Raw genomic sequence first — 13,097 nt, forward strand, 5'->3', positions numbered from 1 at the left:
CCTTTATCACGCCTAAACTCTGTTTAGGCATGATAAGTTTAGGTGTGATAAGTTTAGGTGTGATAAATTTAGGCATGATAAGTTTAGGTGTGATAAGTTTTTAGGCATGATAAGTTTAAGCACCAACTGGGTTAGCACCGCAGTGCACAGCTGATCAAAAGTTTTGCGCTAGCAAAGTCTGGTGCACTTTGCATAGAGTTTAATGGCGCTGCTTTGCGTGCGGGACTTTGCGCACGTAATAAACGTATCTAAACTTAGCATGCCTAAACTTATCACACCTAAACTTATCATGCCTAAACTTATCATGCCTAAACTTATCATGCCTAAACTGAGTTTAGGCATGATAAAAATGGTTATCATGCCTAAAGTCTTTAACTGGGTTATCACCGCTTTGTGAATCAAGCCCCTAAACTTATCACACCTAAACTTATCATGCCTAAACAGAGTTTATGCGTGATAAAGGGCTTTTCACTAGCGTGCTGTTAGCACTGCTTTGTGAATCAGGCCCATGGTGTTCTTTGGCTGGTGAGTTATATTGGCTTTCTTCCAGATGTAGTGTTTGCTATTGAGGCCAAATAGTTTGATTTACATCTCATCTGACCACAACACCTTTTGCATGTTGCATCAAAATCTTCCTGGTGCCATTTGGCAAAAAGGGGCACTACAGCTAAAAACTGAAAAATTTAAAATATGTGCAAACATATACAAATAAGAAGTACATTTCTTCCAGAGTAAAATGAGCCATAAATTACTTTTCTCCTATAATGCTGTCACTTACAGTAGGCAGTAGAAATCTGACAGAAGTGACAGGTTTTGGACTAGTCCATCTTTTCATAGGGGATTCTCAGCAAGTATTTTATTCTTTCTAAAGATATTCCCTAAAAAAGGATTGAAACAATGATGCTGGCCAGCTTCCCTGTTCCCTACATAGTTTTTTTTGGCAGTTAGACGGAGCAACTGCCATTCACTAAGTGCTTTTGAAAATAAATATATCCCTGAGAATCCCCTATCACTTGTCACTTCTGTCAGATTTCTACAACCTACTGTAAGTGACAGCAACATAGTAAAAAAGTAATTTATGGCTCATTTTACTCTGGAAAAAATGTACTTCTTATTTGTATATGTTTGCACATATTTTAAATTTTACAGTTTTTCGCTGTAGTGCCCCTTTAATTGAGACTTTATGTGACCTTTTTTGAGAAGTGCTTTTGTTTTGTTTTGCAATGCTTCCATACAAGCCATCTTTTGTGTAGCACTTGTCGACACATGCACATATCGACCACTTTTTTTTACTATTAAGGCTCATACACACGGGGCACAACTGTCGCCACAAACACGTGGCACGCGCATGTTGCGGAGATAGGTCCCCCGTGTGTATGAGGCGTGCGCCACAAACCGTCGCCAGTCACAGCTGTCGCCAGGCGATTGACGTGGCCAATCGCCGGCAACAGCTGTCGCCGCAAGTTCGCCACAACTGTCGCTAGTCCGCCACACGTACTGCGTGTGTATGCGGACTAGCGACAGCAACCCATACACCAGGGGTCCCCAAACGTTTTGGGCCGAGGGCCGGGTCAACATACTTCAGACTGCTGGGAGGCCGGAGTATACATAAAATGATGTAGAAGTATTTGCGGGCCAGACAGTGAAGCATACCCAGGTGACAACCTGCCGTCCAATTGGACAGCAGTGTCACCGACCTGATGTGGAATTTGATTTGTAATGGGCGAAATACTGCTTTCTGGCTTCCATGTGGATGGGTGGTGCCAGCACTGCTATTCCATGTGCGGACCACATCTATAAGTAATACATTTTGTGTGTGGGGGTCGGTAAAAAAGCCTCAGGGGGCCACATTCGGCCCGCGGGCCTTAGTTTGAGAACCACTGCCATACACCATGCATGGAGCTTCCGGCCGGGGGGAGGAAACAACTTCCGCCGCATCTCTGTCCCTCTGTGCGCCGTGTGTACGAGGCTTAAGATCCTGTAACTAAGACCTCTCTGTAGCTTCTCTAACCTGTCCTCGTTCTTTTATCTGGTTTGGAGGGACGGCCTGATCTGGGAACAATCCTAGTTATACTAAATGTTTCCCACTTCCTGATTATAGATTTTACTGTGCTGCTTGGGCTTGATAAAGCTTTTGATTCTTCTTATCCATCTTATGACCTGTGCCTGTTCACAAATTTGTCCTTGAGCACTTTTGATAGTTTCATACCATCCATAGTTGATTGTTTGATTTCACTCACACTACCAAGCAGTAGAATGCCCCGGGCTGTGTTCATACCGAATAAGTAAAATTGCAGCGTTTGTGATTTTTTTTAAAAATCACACAATTTTACTGTGATTTTAATGCTAGTAGATAGAAGCGTTTAAAAAAAAAACGCTTAGAAAGCTCTGATGGTCAGAAAAGCACTCATAGTGTCTACAGCCTAAATCAACATTACAGGAGATAACAAGTTATAGCCAATTCGCTTGGTGTGGAATGATAAAGGTGTCTACTTACACCTGACTAAAGGGGCCAATACACTTACTCGATTTCCTGCCGATACACAGTAGATTCGATCACTGTGATCAAATCTCTGTGAAATTGCTGCGCAAACGCTAACCGATCGACCGATTTCCGTCCAAAATCGATCGATCCCATCGATCTGTCCACGCTGAAAATTTTGCTCGATCGCCGGCGGGTTGGGAGTGCGTCGATAGCGGCGTTCGAATGTCCGACGACCGACTCTAGTGGCAATACATTACTTGTATCGCCGGCACGTGTCCCAGCGGTCCCTTCTCTGCGCTGGGCTCCGGCTGGCTTCACTTACTTCCTGTTGTGGGAAGTTTAAACTAGAGCGCCCTCTACTGCTTAAACTTACCCCGACAGGAAGTAAAGTGAAGCTGAAGCCCAGAGCAGGGAAGAGACAGCGGAGACCAGGGAACTCTCGCCGGCCGGATCAGGTAATGTATGTGGGGTGGGGGGGGGCGCGTGGTTAGCTCCACAGATTGTGAATCGGTTTCATAGTGAAATTGATTCAAAATCTGTTTGCAGTGTAGGCAGCCAATAGAACCCTCTTTGATCAGATTCGATCACAGAGGGATCTATCTGCTGGTCGATCTGGTGGCAATCGACCAGTGTATGGCTGCCTTAACTTTCCAGGTTTTTTTTTGGGGGGGGGGGTGCTATTATAACTTTCATTTGTGATTAGTTCAGGGTATTGTACTGAGGGGTACAATGTGAGCTTGGATGCAGTTTAAGGGGTAGAATCCAAGTAAGGGAGTAGGGGTGTTGGTTTAGAGGGCACAGTGCTAGTAAGAGTGCTTGGAATGCAGAATTAGGGTAACAGTGCCAGTAAGTGAGGTCAGAGGGCTGTATGGGGGGCACAGTGCCAGTAAGAGAGCTCAGGGTACTGTATGAGGGCCAGTTCATACCTAGGGCTCGATTCACAAAGCGGTGCTAACCCAGTTAGAGACTTTAGGCGTGATAACCATTGCACCAGGCTGGTGAAAAGCCAGTTTAGGCGTGATAAGTTTAGGTGTGATAAGTTTAGGTGTGATAAGTTTAGGCATGCTAAGTTTAGATAAGTGTAGATAGCGTGCAAAGTCCCGCACGCAAAGCAGCGCCATTAAACTCTATGCGATGTGCACCAGACTTTGCTAGCGCAAAACTTTTGATCAGCTGTGCACTGCGGTGCTAACGCATTATCATGCCTAAACTTATCACACCTAAACTTATCATGCCTAAACTTATCACACCTAAACTTATCATGCCTAAACTTATCACACCTAAACTTATCATGCCTAAACTTATCACACCTAAACTTATCATGCCTAAACTTATCACACCTAAACTTATCATGCCTAAACTTATCACACCTAAACTTATCACACCTAAACTTATCATGCCTAAACTGAGTTTAGGCATGATAAAGGGCTTTTCACCAGCGTGCTAACTGTTAGCACCGCTTTGTGAATCAGGTCCCAGGTCTATTACCAGACCGCTTCTCAGAGCAGATGGCAGCAGCCTAACAGATATGCAGAATGGATGCAATTGCTTACCTTCTGAAAAGCATGGACTCGTTCAAACAAACCTGACTCAGACTCAGGGTGCTGTATTAGGGGCAAAGTGCTTATACACAGGTGTGCGCAAGACAACAACAAAATAACATTTGTAAAGTGCTTTTCTCCCATAGGACTCAAAGCACATACGTATGCCTCACACCAGTAATTGGTTGATTGGTAAATTGTGGTACAGAGGAAGAATTCTATAAGTCTGCAAATGCCAGGCTAAAAAGGCAGCTTTTTAGTCTCGATTTTTCATTCTGGATCCAGATTCAGTCTGGATGACTCAAATGCTGGGGCTGTCTTTACTGGGTGTGGAAAGGAATTCCAAAGGGTAGGGGCAGTATAACAGAAAACACTGACTCCAAAGGTTTTGAGGTGCACTCTGGGGTCCCATGCACAGTACAAACCTCCACCACAAGCATTCAAAACACAAATTGGTAACAGGTACAGTGCAAAAAAGAATGCTTGGGGTGCTGTATTAGGGCCCGTTCACACTTAAAATCGCAGAACCTTGCGGGAGTGATTTTCCCGCAATTAGCGCGGAAAAATCACTGGACACTGCGGCGGTTTTGGAGTGATCGCGATTAGCGTGCTATGCACACTAATCACGATCGCAAATCGCGGAACGCTCATCGCCGGCAAACCGCTGCATGCAGCGCGGTTGCGGTTATCACTAACCGCAACCGCGGCAGTGAGAACACTGCCACTCGCTACATTGTGTAGCAGTTCTTGCAGAACCGCTAGCGGTTTGCCGTGAGCGGGAATCGCGCGATTCCCGCTCAGGTGTCAACGGGCCCTTAGGGTTACAGTGCTGATAGCAAGGCACAGGGTGCTGTATTAGGGCCCGTTTCCACTAGCGCGAATCCGCATGCAGGCAACGCATGCGGATTCGCATAAGCAATACAAGTGGATGGGACTGTTTCCACTTGCACAATTCGCCTGCGTGTGGAATGCAGGCGAATCGCAGACAATGTATTTAATAGGGAAATCGCATGCGTTATTTGCATGCGTTTTTTCCCGCGATTTCGCATTGAAAGTATTGTAAATTGACACTGGCAGTGACATGGTTAAAATCGCTTATACCCTGCCTATGCGAAATCGCATGTGAAATCGCGGATAAAAACGTATGCGGAAACGCATACGCATGCGATTTCGTCAGCGGTGATATGCGGCGATTCCGCACCGCAATAGTGGAAACGGGCCCTAAGGGAGGTATAGGGGCCGGTCAGGGTGGATGGTGCAGTGTTAGTATTGGGGATCAGGGTGGATGGTGCAGTGTCAGTATTGGGGATCAGGGTGGACGGTGCAGTGTCAGTATTGGGGATCATAGTGGATGGAGTAGTGTCAGTATTGGGGATCAGGGTGGATGGTGCAGTGTCATTATTGGGGATCAGGGGGGGGGGGTGCTGTGTCAGTGTTGGGGAGCAGGGTGGATGGTGCAATGTCAGTACTGGGGATCAGGGGGGTGCAGTGTCAGTATTGGGAATCAGGATGGACGGTGAAGTGTCAGTATTGGGGATCAGGGTGGATGGTGCAGTGTCAGTATTGGGGATCAGGGTGGATGGTGCTGTGTCAGTATTAGGGATCAGGGTGGATAGTGCAGTGTCAGTATTGGGGATCAGGATAGATGGTGCAGTGTCAGTATTGGGGATCAGGGTGGATGGTGCTGTGTCAGTATTGGGGATCAGGGTGGACGGTGCTGTGTCAGTATTGGGGATCAGGGTGGATGGTGCAGTGTCAGTATTGGGGATCAGGATAGATGGTGCTGTGTCAGTATTGGGGATCAGGATAGATGGTGCAGTGTCAGTATTAGGAATCAGGGTGGATGGTGCAGTGTCAGTATTGGGGATCAGGGTGGACGGTGCAGTGTCAGTATTGGGGATCAGGGTGGACGGTGCAGTGTCAGTATTGGGGATCAGGGTGGACGGTGCAGTGTCAGTATTGGGGATCAGGGTGGTGCTGCGTCAGTATTGGGGATCAGGGTGGATGGTGCAGTGCCAGTATTGGGGATCAGGGTAGATTGTGCAGTGTCAGTATTGGGGATCAGGGTAGATGGTGCAGTGTCAGTATTGGGGATCAGGGTAGATTGTGCAGTGTCAGTATTGGGGATCAGGGTGGACAGTGCTGTGTCAGTATTGGGGATCAGGGTGGATGGTGCAGTGTCAGTATTGGGGATCAGGGTGGATGGTGCTGTGTCAGTATTGGGGATCAGGGTGGATGGTGCTGTGTCGGTATTGGGGATCAGGGTGGATGGTGCAGTGTCAGTATTGGGGATCAGGGTGGACGGTGCAGTGTCAGTATTGGGGATCAGGGTGGACGGTGCAGTGTCAGTATTGGGGATCAGGGTGGACGGTGCAGTGTCAGTATTGGGGATCAGGGTGGACGGTGCTGTGTCAGTATTGGGGATCAGGGTGGACGGTGCTGTGTCAGTATTGGGGATCAGGGTGGATGGTGCTGTGTCAGTATTGGGGATCAGGGTGGATGGTGCAGTGTCAGTATTAGGAATCAGGGTGGACGGTGCAGTGTCAGTATTGGGGATCAGGGTGGATGGTGCAGTGTCAGTATTGGGGATCAGGGTGGACGGTACAGTGTCAGTATTGGGGATTAGGGTGGATGGTGCTGTGTCAGTATTGGGGATCAGGGTGGATGGTGCTGTGTCAGTGTTGGGGATCAGGGTGGATGGTGCAGTGTCAGTATTGGGGATCAGGGTGGACGGTACAGTGTCAGTATTGGGGATCAGGGTGGATGGTGCTGTCAGTATTGGGGATCAGGGTGGACGGCGCTGTGTCAGTATTGGGGATCAGGGTGGACAGTGCTGTGTCAGTATTGGGGATCAGGGTGGATGGTGCAGTGTCAGTATTGGGGATCAGGATGGATGGTGCTGCGTCAGTATTGAGGATCAGGGTGGAGGGGTGCAGTGTCAGTATTGGGGATCAGGGTGGATGGTGCAGTGTCAGTATTAGGAATCAGGGTGGACGGTGCAGTGTCAGTATTGGGGATCAGGGTGGATGGTGCAGTGTCAGTATTGGGGATCAGGGTGGACGGTACAGTGTCAGTATTGGGGATTAGGGTGGATGGTGCTGTGTCAGTATTGGGGATCAGGGTGGATGGTGCTGTGTCAGTGTTGGGGATCAGGGTGGATGGTGCAGTGTCAGTATTGGGGATCAGGGTGGACGGTACAGTGTCAGTATTGGGGATCAGGGTGGATGGTGCTGTGTCAGTATTGGGGATCAGGGTGGACGGCGCTGTGTCAGTATTGGGGATCAGGGTGGACAGTGCTGTGTCAGTATTGGGGATCAGGGTGGATGGTGCAGTGTCAGTATTGGGGATCAGGGTGGATGGTGCAGTGTCAGTATTTGGGATCAGGGTGGATGGTGCAGTGTCATTATTGGGGATCAGGGGGGGGGGGTGCTGTGTCAGTATTGGGGAGCAGGGTGGATGGTGCAATGTCAGTACTGGGGATCAGGGGGGTGCTGTGTCAGTGTTGGGGATCAGGGTGTACGGTGCAGTGTCAGTATTGGGGATCAGGGTGGATGGTGCAATGTGAGTATTGGGGATCAGGGGGGGTGCTGTGTCAGTATTGGGGATCAGGGTGGAGGGGTGCAGTGTCAGTATTAGGGATCAGGGTGGATGGTGCAATGTCAGTATTGGGGATCAGGGTAGATGGTGCTGTGTCAGTATTAGGGATCAGGGTGGATGGTGCAGTGCCAGTATCGGGGATCAGGGTGGAGGGTGCAATGTCAGTATTGGGGATCAGGGTGGAGGGGTGCTGTCAGTATTGGGGATCAGGGTGGAGGGGTCAGCAAAGTGGGTCTAGCAAATAAAGTTAGGTAAGATTCATCTCTGTGCAGAACTCCTGGCTGGGCCTGCAGAAGTGTTCATGGAAGTCAGCTCTGTGCCCGTCTGTCAGTTCAGTGGCAGAGAGGTGGCACTGCCAGTTACGGACGTATGCGTGGAAGTTAGTCTGGGATGGCAGCGCCCTGTGCTGTGGATGAGCCTGCAGCCTCTATGCTCCATAGGATGTATATCTATAGCTGCAGCAGTCAGGACAGTCTGGGGACTGGTGGCCCGGGCTGTGTGTATCCCTGGCACTGCCCCTCACCTCCCTCCAGCAGCCCGGCGGGATCCCGACTCCAGAGTCCGGGGGAGGAGAAAGGGGAGGAGGAGGGGGACTAGCTGACATGCCTGGAATAATTCCGCTTCCGCTGGCAGAGACCTCACCCCATCCGATCCTCCAGCCATGGCTACATCACCCCAAAAGTCCCCCTCCACCCCCAAATCTCCCCCGTCCCGCAAGAAAGATGACTCCTTCCTGGGGAAGATCGGGGGGACCCTGGCCCGGAGGAAGAAGGCGAAGGAAGGTAAGGGGCTGCCCGGGGCAATGCTGGGGGGCTACACCTCCCCCTCCTCCCCATACACTGCCATCTAGCACTGTGCTGTGACCAGCCTGCACTGCTATACTGTCACCACACACTGCTACACTGTCACCACAGACTGCCACTACACACTGCTACACTGTCACCACAGACTGCCACTACACACTGCTACACTGTCACCACAGACTGCCACTACACACTGCTACACTGTCACCACAGACTGCCACTACACACTGCTACACTGTCACCACAGACTGTCACTACACACTGCTACACTGTCCCCACACACACTGCCAGGACACACTGCTACACTGCCACCACACACACTGACACTACACACTGCTACACTGTCACCACACACTGCTACACTGTCACCACAGACTGCCACTACACACTGCTACACTGTCACCACAGACTGCCACTACACACTGCTACACTGTCACCACAGACTGCCACTACACACTGCTACACTGTCACCACACACACTGTAATCATACACTGCCACCACACACTGTGACCCTGTCACCACACATACTGTTACACTGTCACCAAACTCATTGCCACACCATCCCCACACACTGCTACACTGTCATCACACTTTGTCATCACACACACTGCCACAGACTGCTATACTTTCTACACACACTGCTACACTGTCCCCACACACTACTACACTGTCGCAACCACAATGCCGCCACACACAGCTACACTGTCATTACACACAATGCCACACTGCCACCACACACTGCTACACTGTCACCACACACTGCCATGACACATTGCTACACTGTCATCAAACACATTGCCCCCACACACTGCCACTGCACACTTCTCCACTGTCACCACACACTCACCACTCACTGTTACACTGTCACCACACACTGCCAGGACGTACTGCTACACTGTTATCAAACACATTGCCCCCACACACTGCCACTGCACACTTCTCCACTGTCACCACACACTCACCACTCACTGTTACACTGTCACAACACACTGCCAGGACGTACTGCTACACTGTTATCAAACACATTGCCCCCACACACTGCCACCGCACACTTCTCCACTGTCACCACACACTCACCACTCACTGTTACACTGTCACCACACACTGCCAGGACATACTGCTACACTGTCATCAAACACATTTCCACACTACCCCCACACACTTCTTCACTGTCACCACACACTACTACACTGTCGCCACACACTGCTACACTGTCACCACACACTACTACACTGTCACCACACACTGCTACACTGTCTCCACACATTTACCACTCACTGATACTACACTGCTACACTCTCACCACACACTGCTATTTTGTTGCCACACATTACTGCACTGTCACCACACACTAATACTACACTGATCAGGGGTCTCAAACTCAATTTACCCGGGGGCCGCAGGAGGCAAAGTCAGGATGAGGCTGGGCCGCATAAGGGAGTTCACGTGTCCCCGCCGCAAAACGAGGGCTGCAGAGCCCCCAAATTGCCCCGGGGGGCAATCAGTCGGCATTTCCTGGAAGGGGCAGAGCTTTCAGCTTCAGCTCTGCCCCTCCTGACGTCAATCGCGGCGGATCGCCGCCTCTGCCCGCTCCTCTCACTCTTCCTTCACAGAGAGGGGCGGGGGAGAGGCGGCGATCCATTCGGCGATTGACGTCAGGAGGGGCAGAGCTACAGCTGGAAGCTCTGCCCCTCAGCGCAGTCGTGGATGTTTGCGCGGGGGATTTGGGGGTCTGCAGCCCTTGTTTAGCGGTGGGGATGCGGCGGATTACTTGGGAGCACTGAAGCGAACTATAAGGTAAAATGGGCAAATATAGTTCGCTTCCGTGTCTCTTTTGCTTTTGCCGGCAGACAGGGCCGGTTTAAGCAACAATGGGGCCCCAGAGCAAAAAGTTTCAAGAGGGGGGGCCCCACATAATTTTTTTTAAAAAAATTCCCACACTCTAAACATAAAAAAAAAAAATTGGGAAAATAGGAAAAAATGCCAGGAATCTTCATACAGCCATATTGCGGCTGTATAGCGATCCCTGGCCAAAGCGATGCGGCTGCGTATGGACCCCCTGGAAACTCAGTCAGGAAATGTATTGCTCTTTCTTTTGATACATGTAAAATTACACTACCGTTAGGCTTGCTACTAAAAGTGACATTTACCGCATTTAAAAGTATACTATTTTCCTTCGAAACTTTAAAATCGATTTTCTCAAAAACTATAAGGTCTTTTTGAAAAATTGTTTTATCCTCTTATTTCTAATGATCTCCTTAACATATCCTGCAAATTTAGGGTTTCTAGCATTTAAGGTGGATTTGCTATTAACCATTAAAGTCGGCGGGTTTTTAAATGTGTATTTTTTTACTTTGCAACTTTAAAATCGATTTTCCCAAAAACTATAAGGCCGATTTGAAAAAATGTTTTTTTCCTTTTGTAGCCACTGGGGGCCTCTACAAGCTCTGGGGCCACAAAATATTGTATCGAGGGCCGCAAATGGCCCGCGGGCCGCGAGTTTGAGACCCCTGACACTGATACAATGTCACTGCACACTGATACACTGCAGGACATCACAAGTCAATAGTATCCTGCATACTGATCCATTTTTACTGGAACACACTGACTGAAGCCTGGTACACACTTTCAATTTTGATTGGCCAATGACTGGCCCATTTTACCACCTACATGTAGTATGAAAGCTTACCTACACAATCTGTTCATAGTATAAAAAAATCTGTTCACACTCATACTACATAGAGATGGTAAGATTATCTAAATAGGTGTGTACCAGGCTTGGTACATTGCTATTAGGACATACTGACAGATACATTGTTACTGGGACACTGATCGATACATTGTTACTGGGACACACTGATACATTGTTACCATGATACACTGACTAGTGCGTTGTTACAGTATTCCCCTCTATATGTACAAAGTGATGTAAAGTAACAGTAATAAGTATTGTTACTCACTAGTGAAACATCCATACTTTGTAACTGAACATTCCTGTGTATTTCTATACAGTAATAAATGTCTATTAAATGAGGGAATTGCCATGCATGCGCATATACTGATTTATTCATATTAATACGCTGTTTTTGAGCTGTGATTAAATATTGTCCATACTGTATTTTGGTTATACACTGATGCTGTTTTTGAAGTAAAATTGGATTGGTGGGTAGCGCTGCACTCACTGTCAGTGCTGTTTCTGCAGGATCATATGCCAGTCCCTGATATAGCTAGGCCTAATTAGGACATCTGACCTGATAGGGAGATGAAGGTTGCCATATATCTATTTCCTTTTAAAGTGGACCTGAACTCTTGCACAGAAGGAGAACATAGAGGAATACACCCTGTATGTATTTAGAGACTATGACTAATCACAAGTGTAATTTGATCCCTCAGCTGTCATCTGGCTGCCACGGCAGAGCACCTAATTTGTACTCACAGGGTGTTAACAATATGTCTGCTTCCATAAAAGCAGGAAGTAGACACACTGCAGATTCATTCCAGGATTTGTATCAGCTGTAACAAAGAAATGTTTTTCTTTAAAGGTCATTATGCTGTTGCTTATCTTTAAGAGCAGAGAGGACGTTCTGAGTTCAGGTCTGGTTTAAACGATACCAGTTGCCTGACAGTTGGCTTCAGTGGTGTCCGAATCACAACCCTGAAACAAGCATGCAGCAAATCCAATTAATCCGAGTCACCCAGTGACCAACTGTGAAAAGTGTGAGAACCCTGTCATTAACGGTGTAAGAATGGCTGCAGTTTATATTTTCCCAGTGACATTTGTATTTGTCTCCTCCCACTTTTTGGTTATGGGGATAAAAGGTATCCTATATGTTCTTCCAGGTAATGTACTATGTGTGTGCTAAATTTCATTCAAATGCATCCATTGTTGTGTGATTGAGTAACAAACATCCAAACGTTTGCATTTATAATATTAGTGAGATTGTGCCCTGTTATATTGCAGACTCTGGTACTGTAAGAGTGCTATTAGCTGTGTCACTGTACAGCTCAGATTAGTACTTGCATGATTTCAGTTACACAGACACACCCACGGCAATAATATTTCTTAATAAAGTCAGACACTGCTTGAGGTATTAGAAAACATCCTTGCTTTGGGTGTGTACATGCAACTGCAATGGCCTGAAGGCTAATTATTAAAGGACAAATGAATATGGTATATGGAGGCTGCCATATTTATTTCCTTTTAAGGCCCGGTTCACATTAGCATTTTTTTTCTGGACTGTATACTGTAGAAAAGGAACGGATGTGAATGGATCCAATGTTAACCTATGGTTCCATTCACATGCGTCCGTTGGTACGGATACGTTCCGTACGTTCCGGTCCCCGGATCTAAAAATTGCTGCAGGCCCTAATTTTCCAGACCGTTCTGCTTAGCGGAACGGATCCGGACAAAAATGCAGCAGCATTGGGGGCAATGGGAGACAGACCGTTCCACGGGGGATGGGGGCATGGGCCGACGCGAATCTAGCGACGGGAGGGTGAGGGGAGGGTGCAGCAGCCAAGCGGGTGGGTGAGGGAGGGTTTATACATACCTAATCTTCCATAGCAGCCAGCGGTAGAGGCTTCCATCTTCTTCCACGTCATGTGATTAGTCACATGATGCGCTGTGTAGTCACTGTGGAAGAAGAGGAAGCCTCTACCACCGGCTACTG

At 48.2% G+C, this 13,097-nt stretch overlaps 1 protein-coding gene across 1 annotated transcript in view; it reads left to right on the forward strand.

Annotated features, from left to right (window-relative positions):
* Nucleotides 1-8,088: 8,088 nt before the first annotated feature.
* PARVA (parvin alpha) overlaps nucleotides 8,089-13,097 on the forward strand; it is a 169,004-nt gene continuing 163,995 nt past the window's right edge. Inside the window, exon 1 of the mRNA XM_068261526.1 lies at nucleotides 8,089-8,405. Coding sequence (XP_068117627.1) covers nucleotides 8,285-8,405 — 121 coding nt within the window. The 5' untranslated portion in view covers nucleotides 8,089-8,284. The remainder of the gene's footprint in view (nucleotides 8,406-13,097) is intronic.

The sequence above is a fragment of the Hyperolius riggenbachi genome, chromosome 11 (genome assembly GCF_040937935.1).
Source record: "Hyperolius riggenbachi isolate aHypRig1 chromosome 11, aHypRig1.pri, whole genome shotgun sequence".
In the NCBI taxonomy this organism is placed as follows: Eukaryota; Metazoa; Chordata; class Amphibia; order Anura; family Hyperoliidae; genus Hyperolius; species Hyperolius riggenbachi.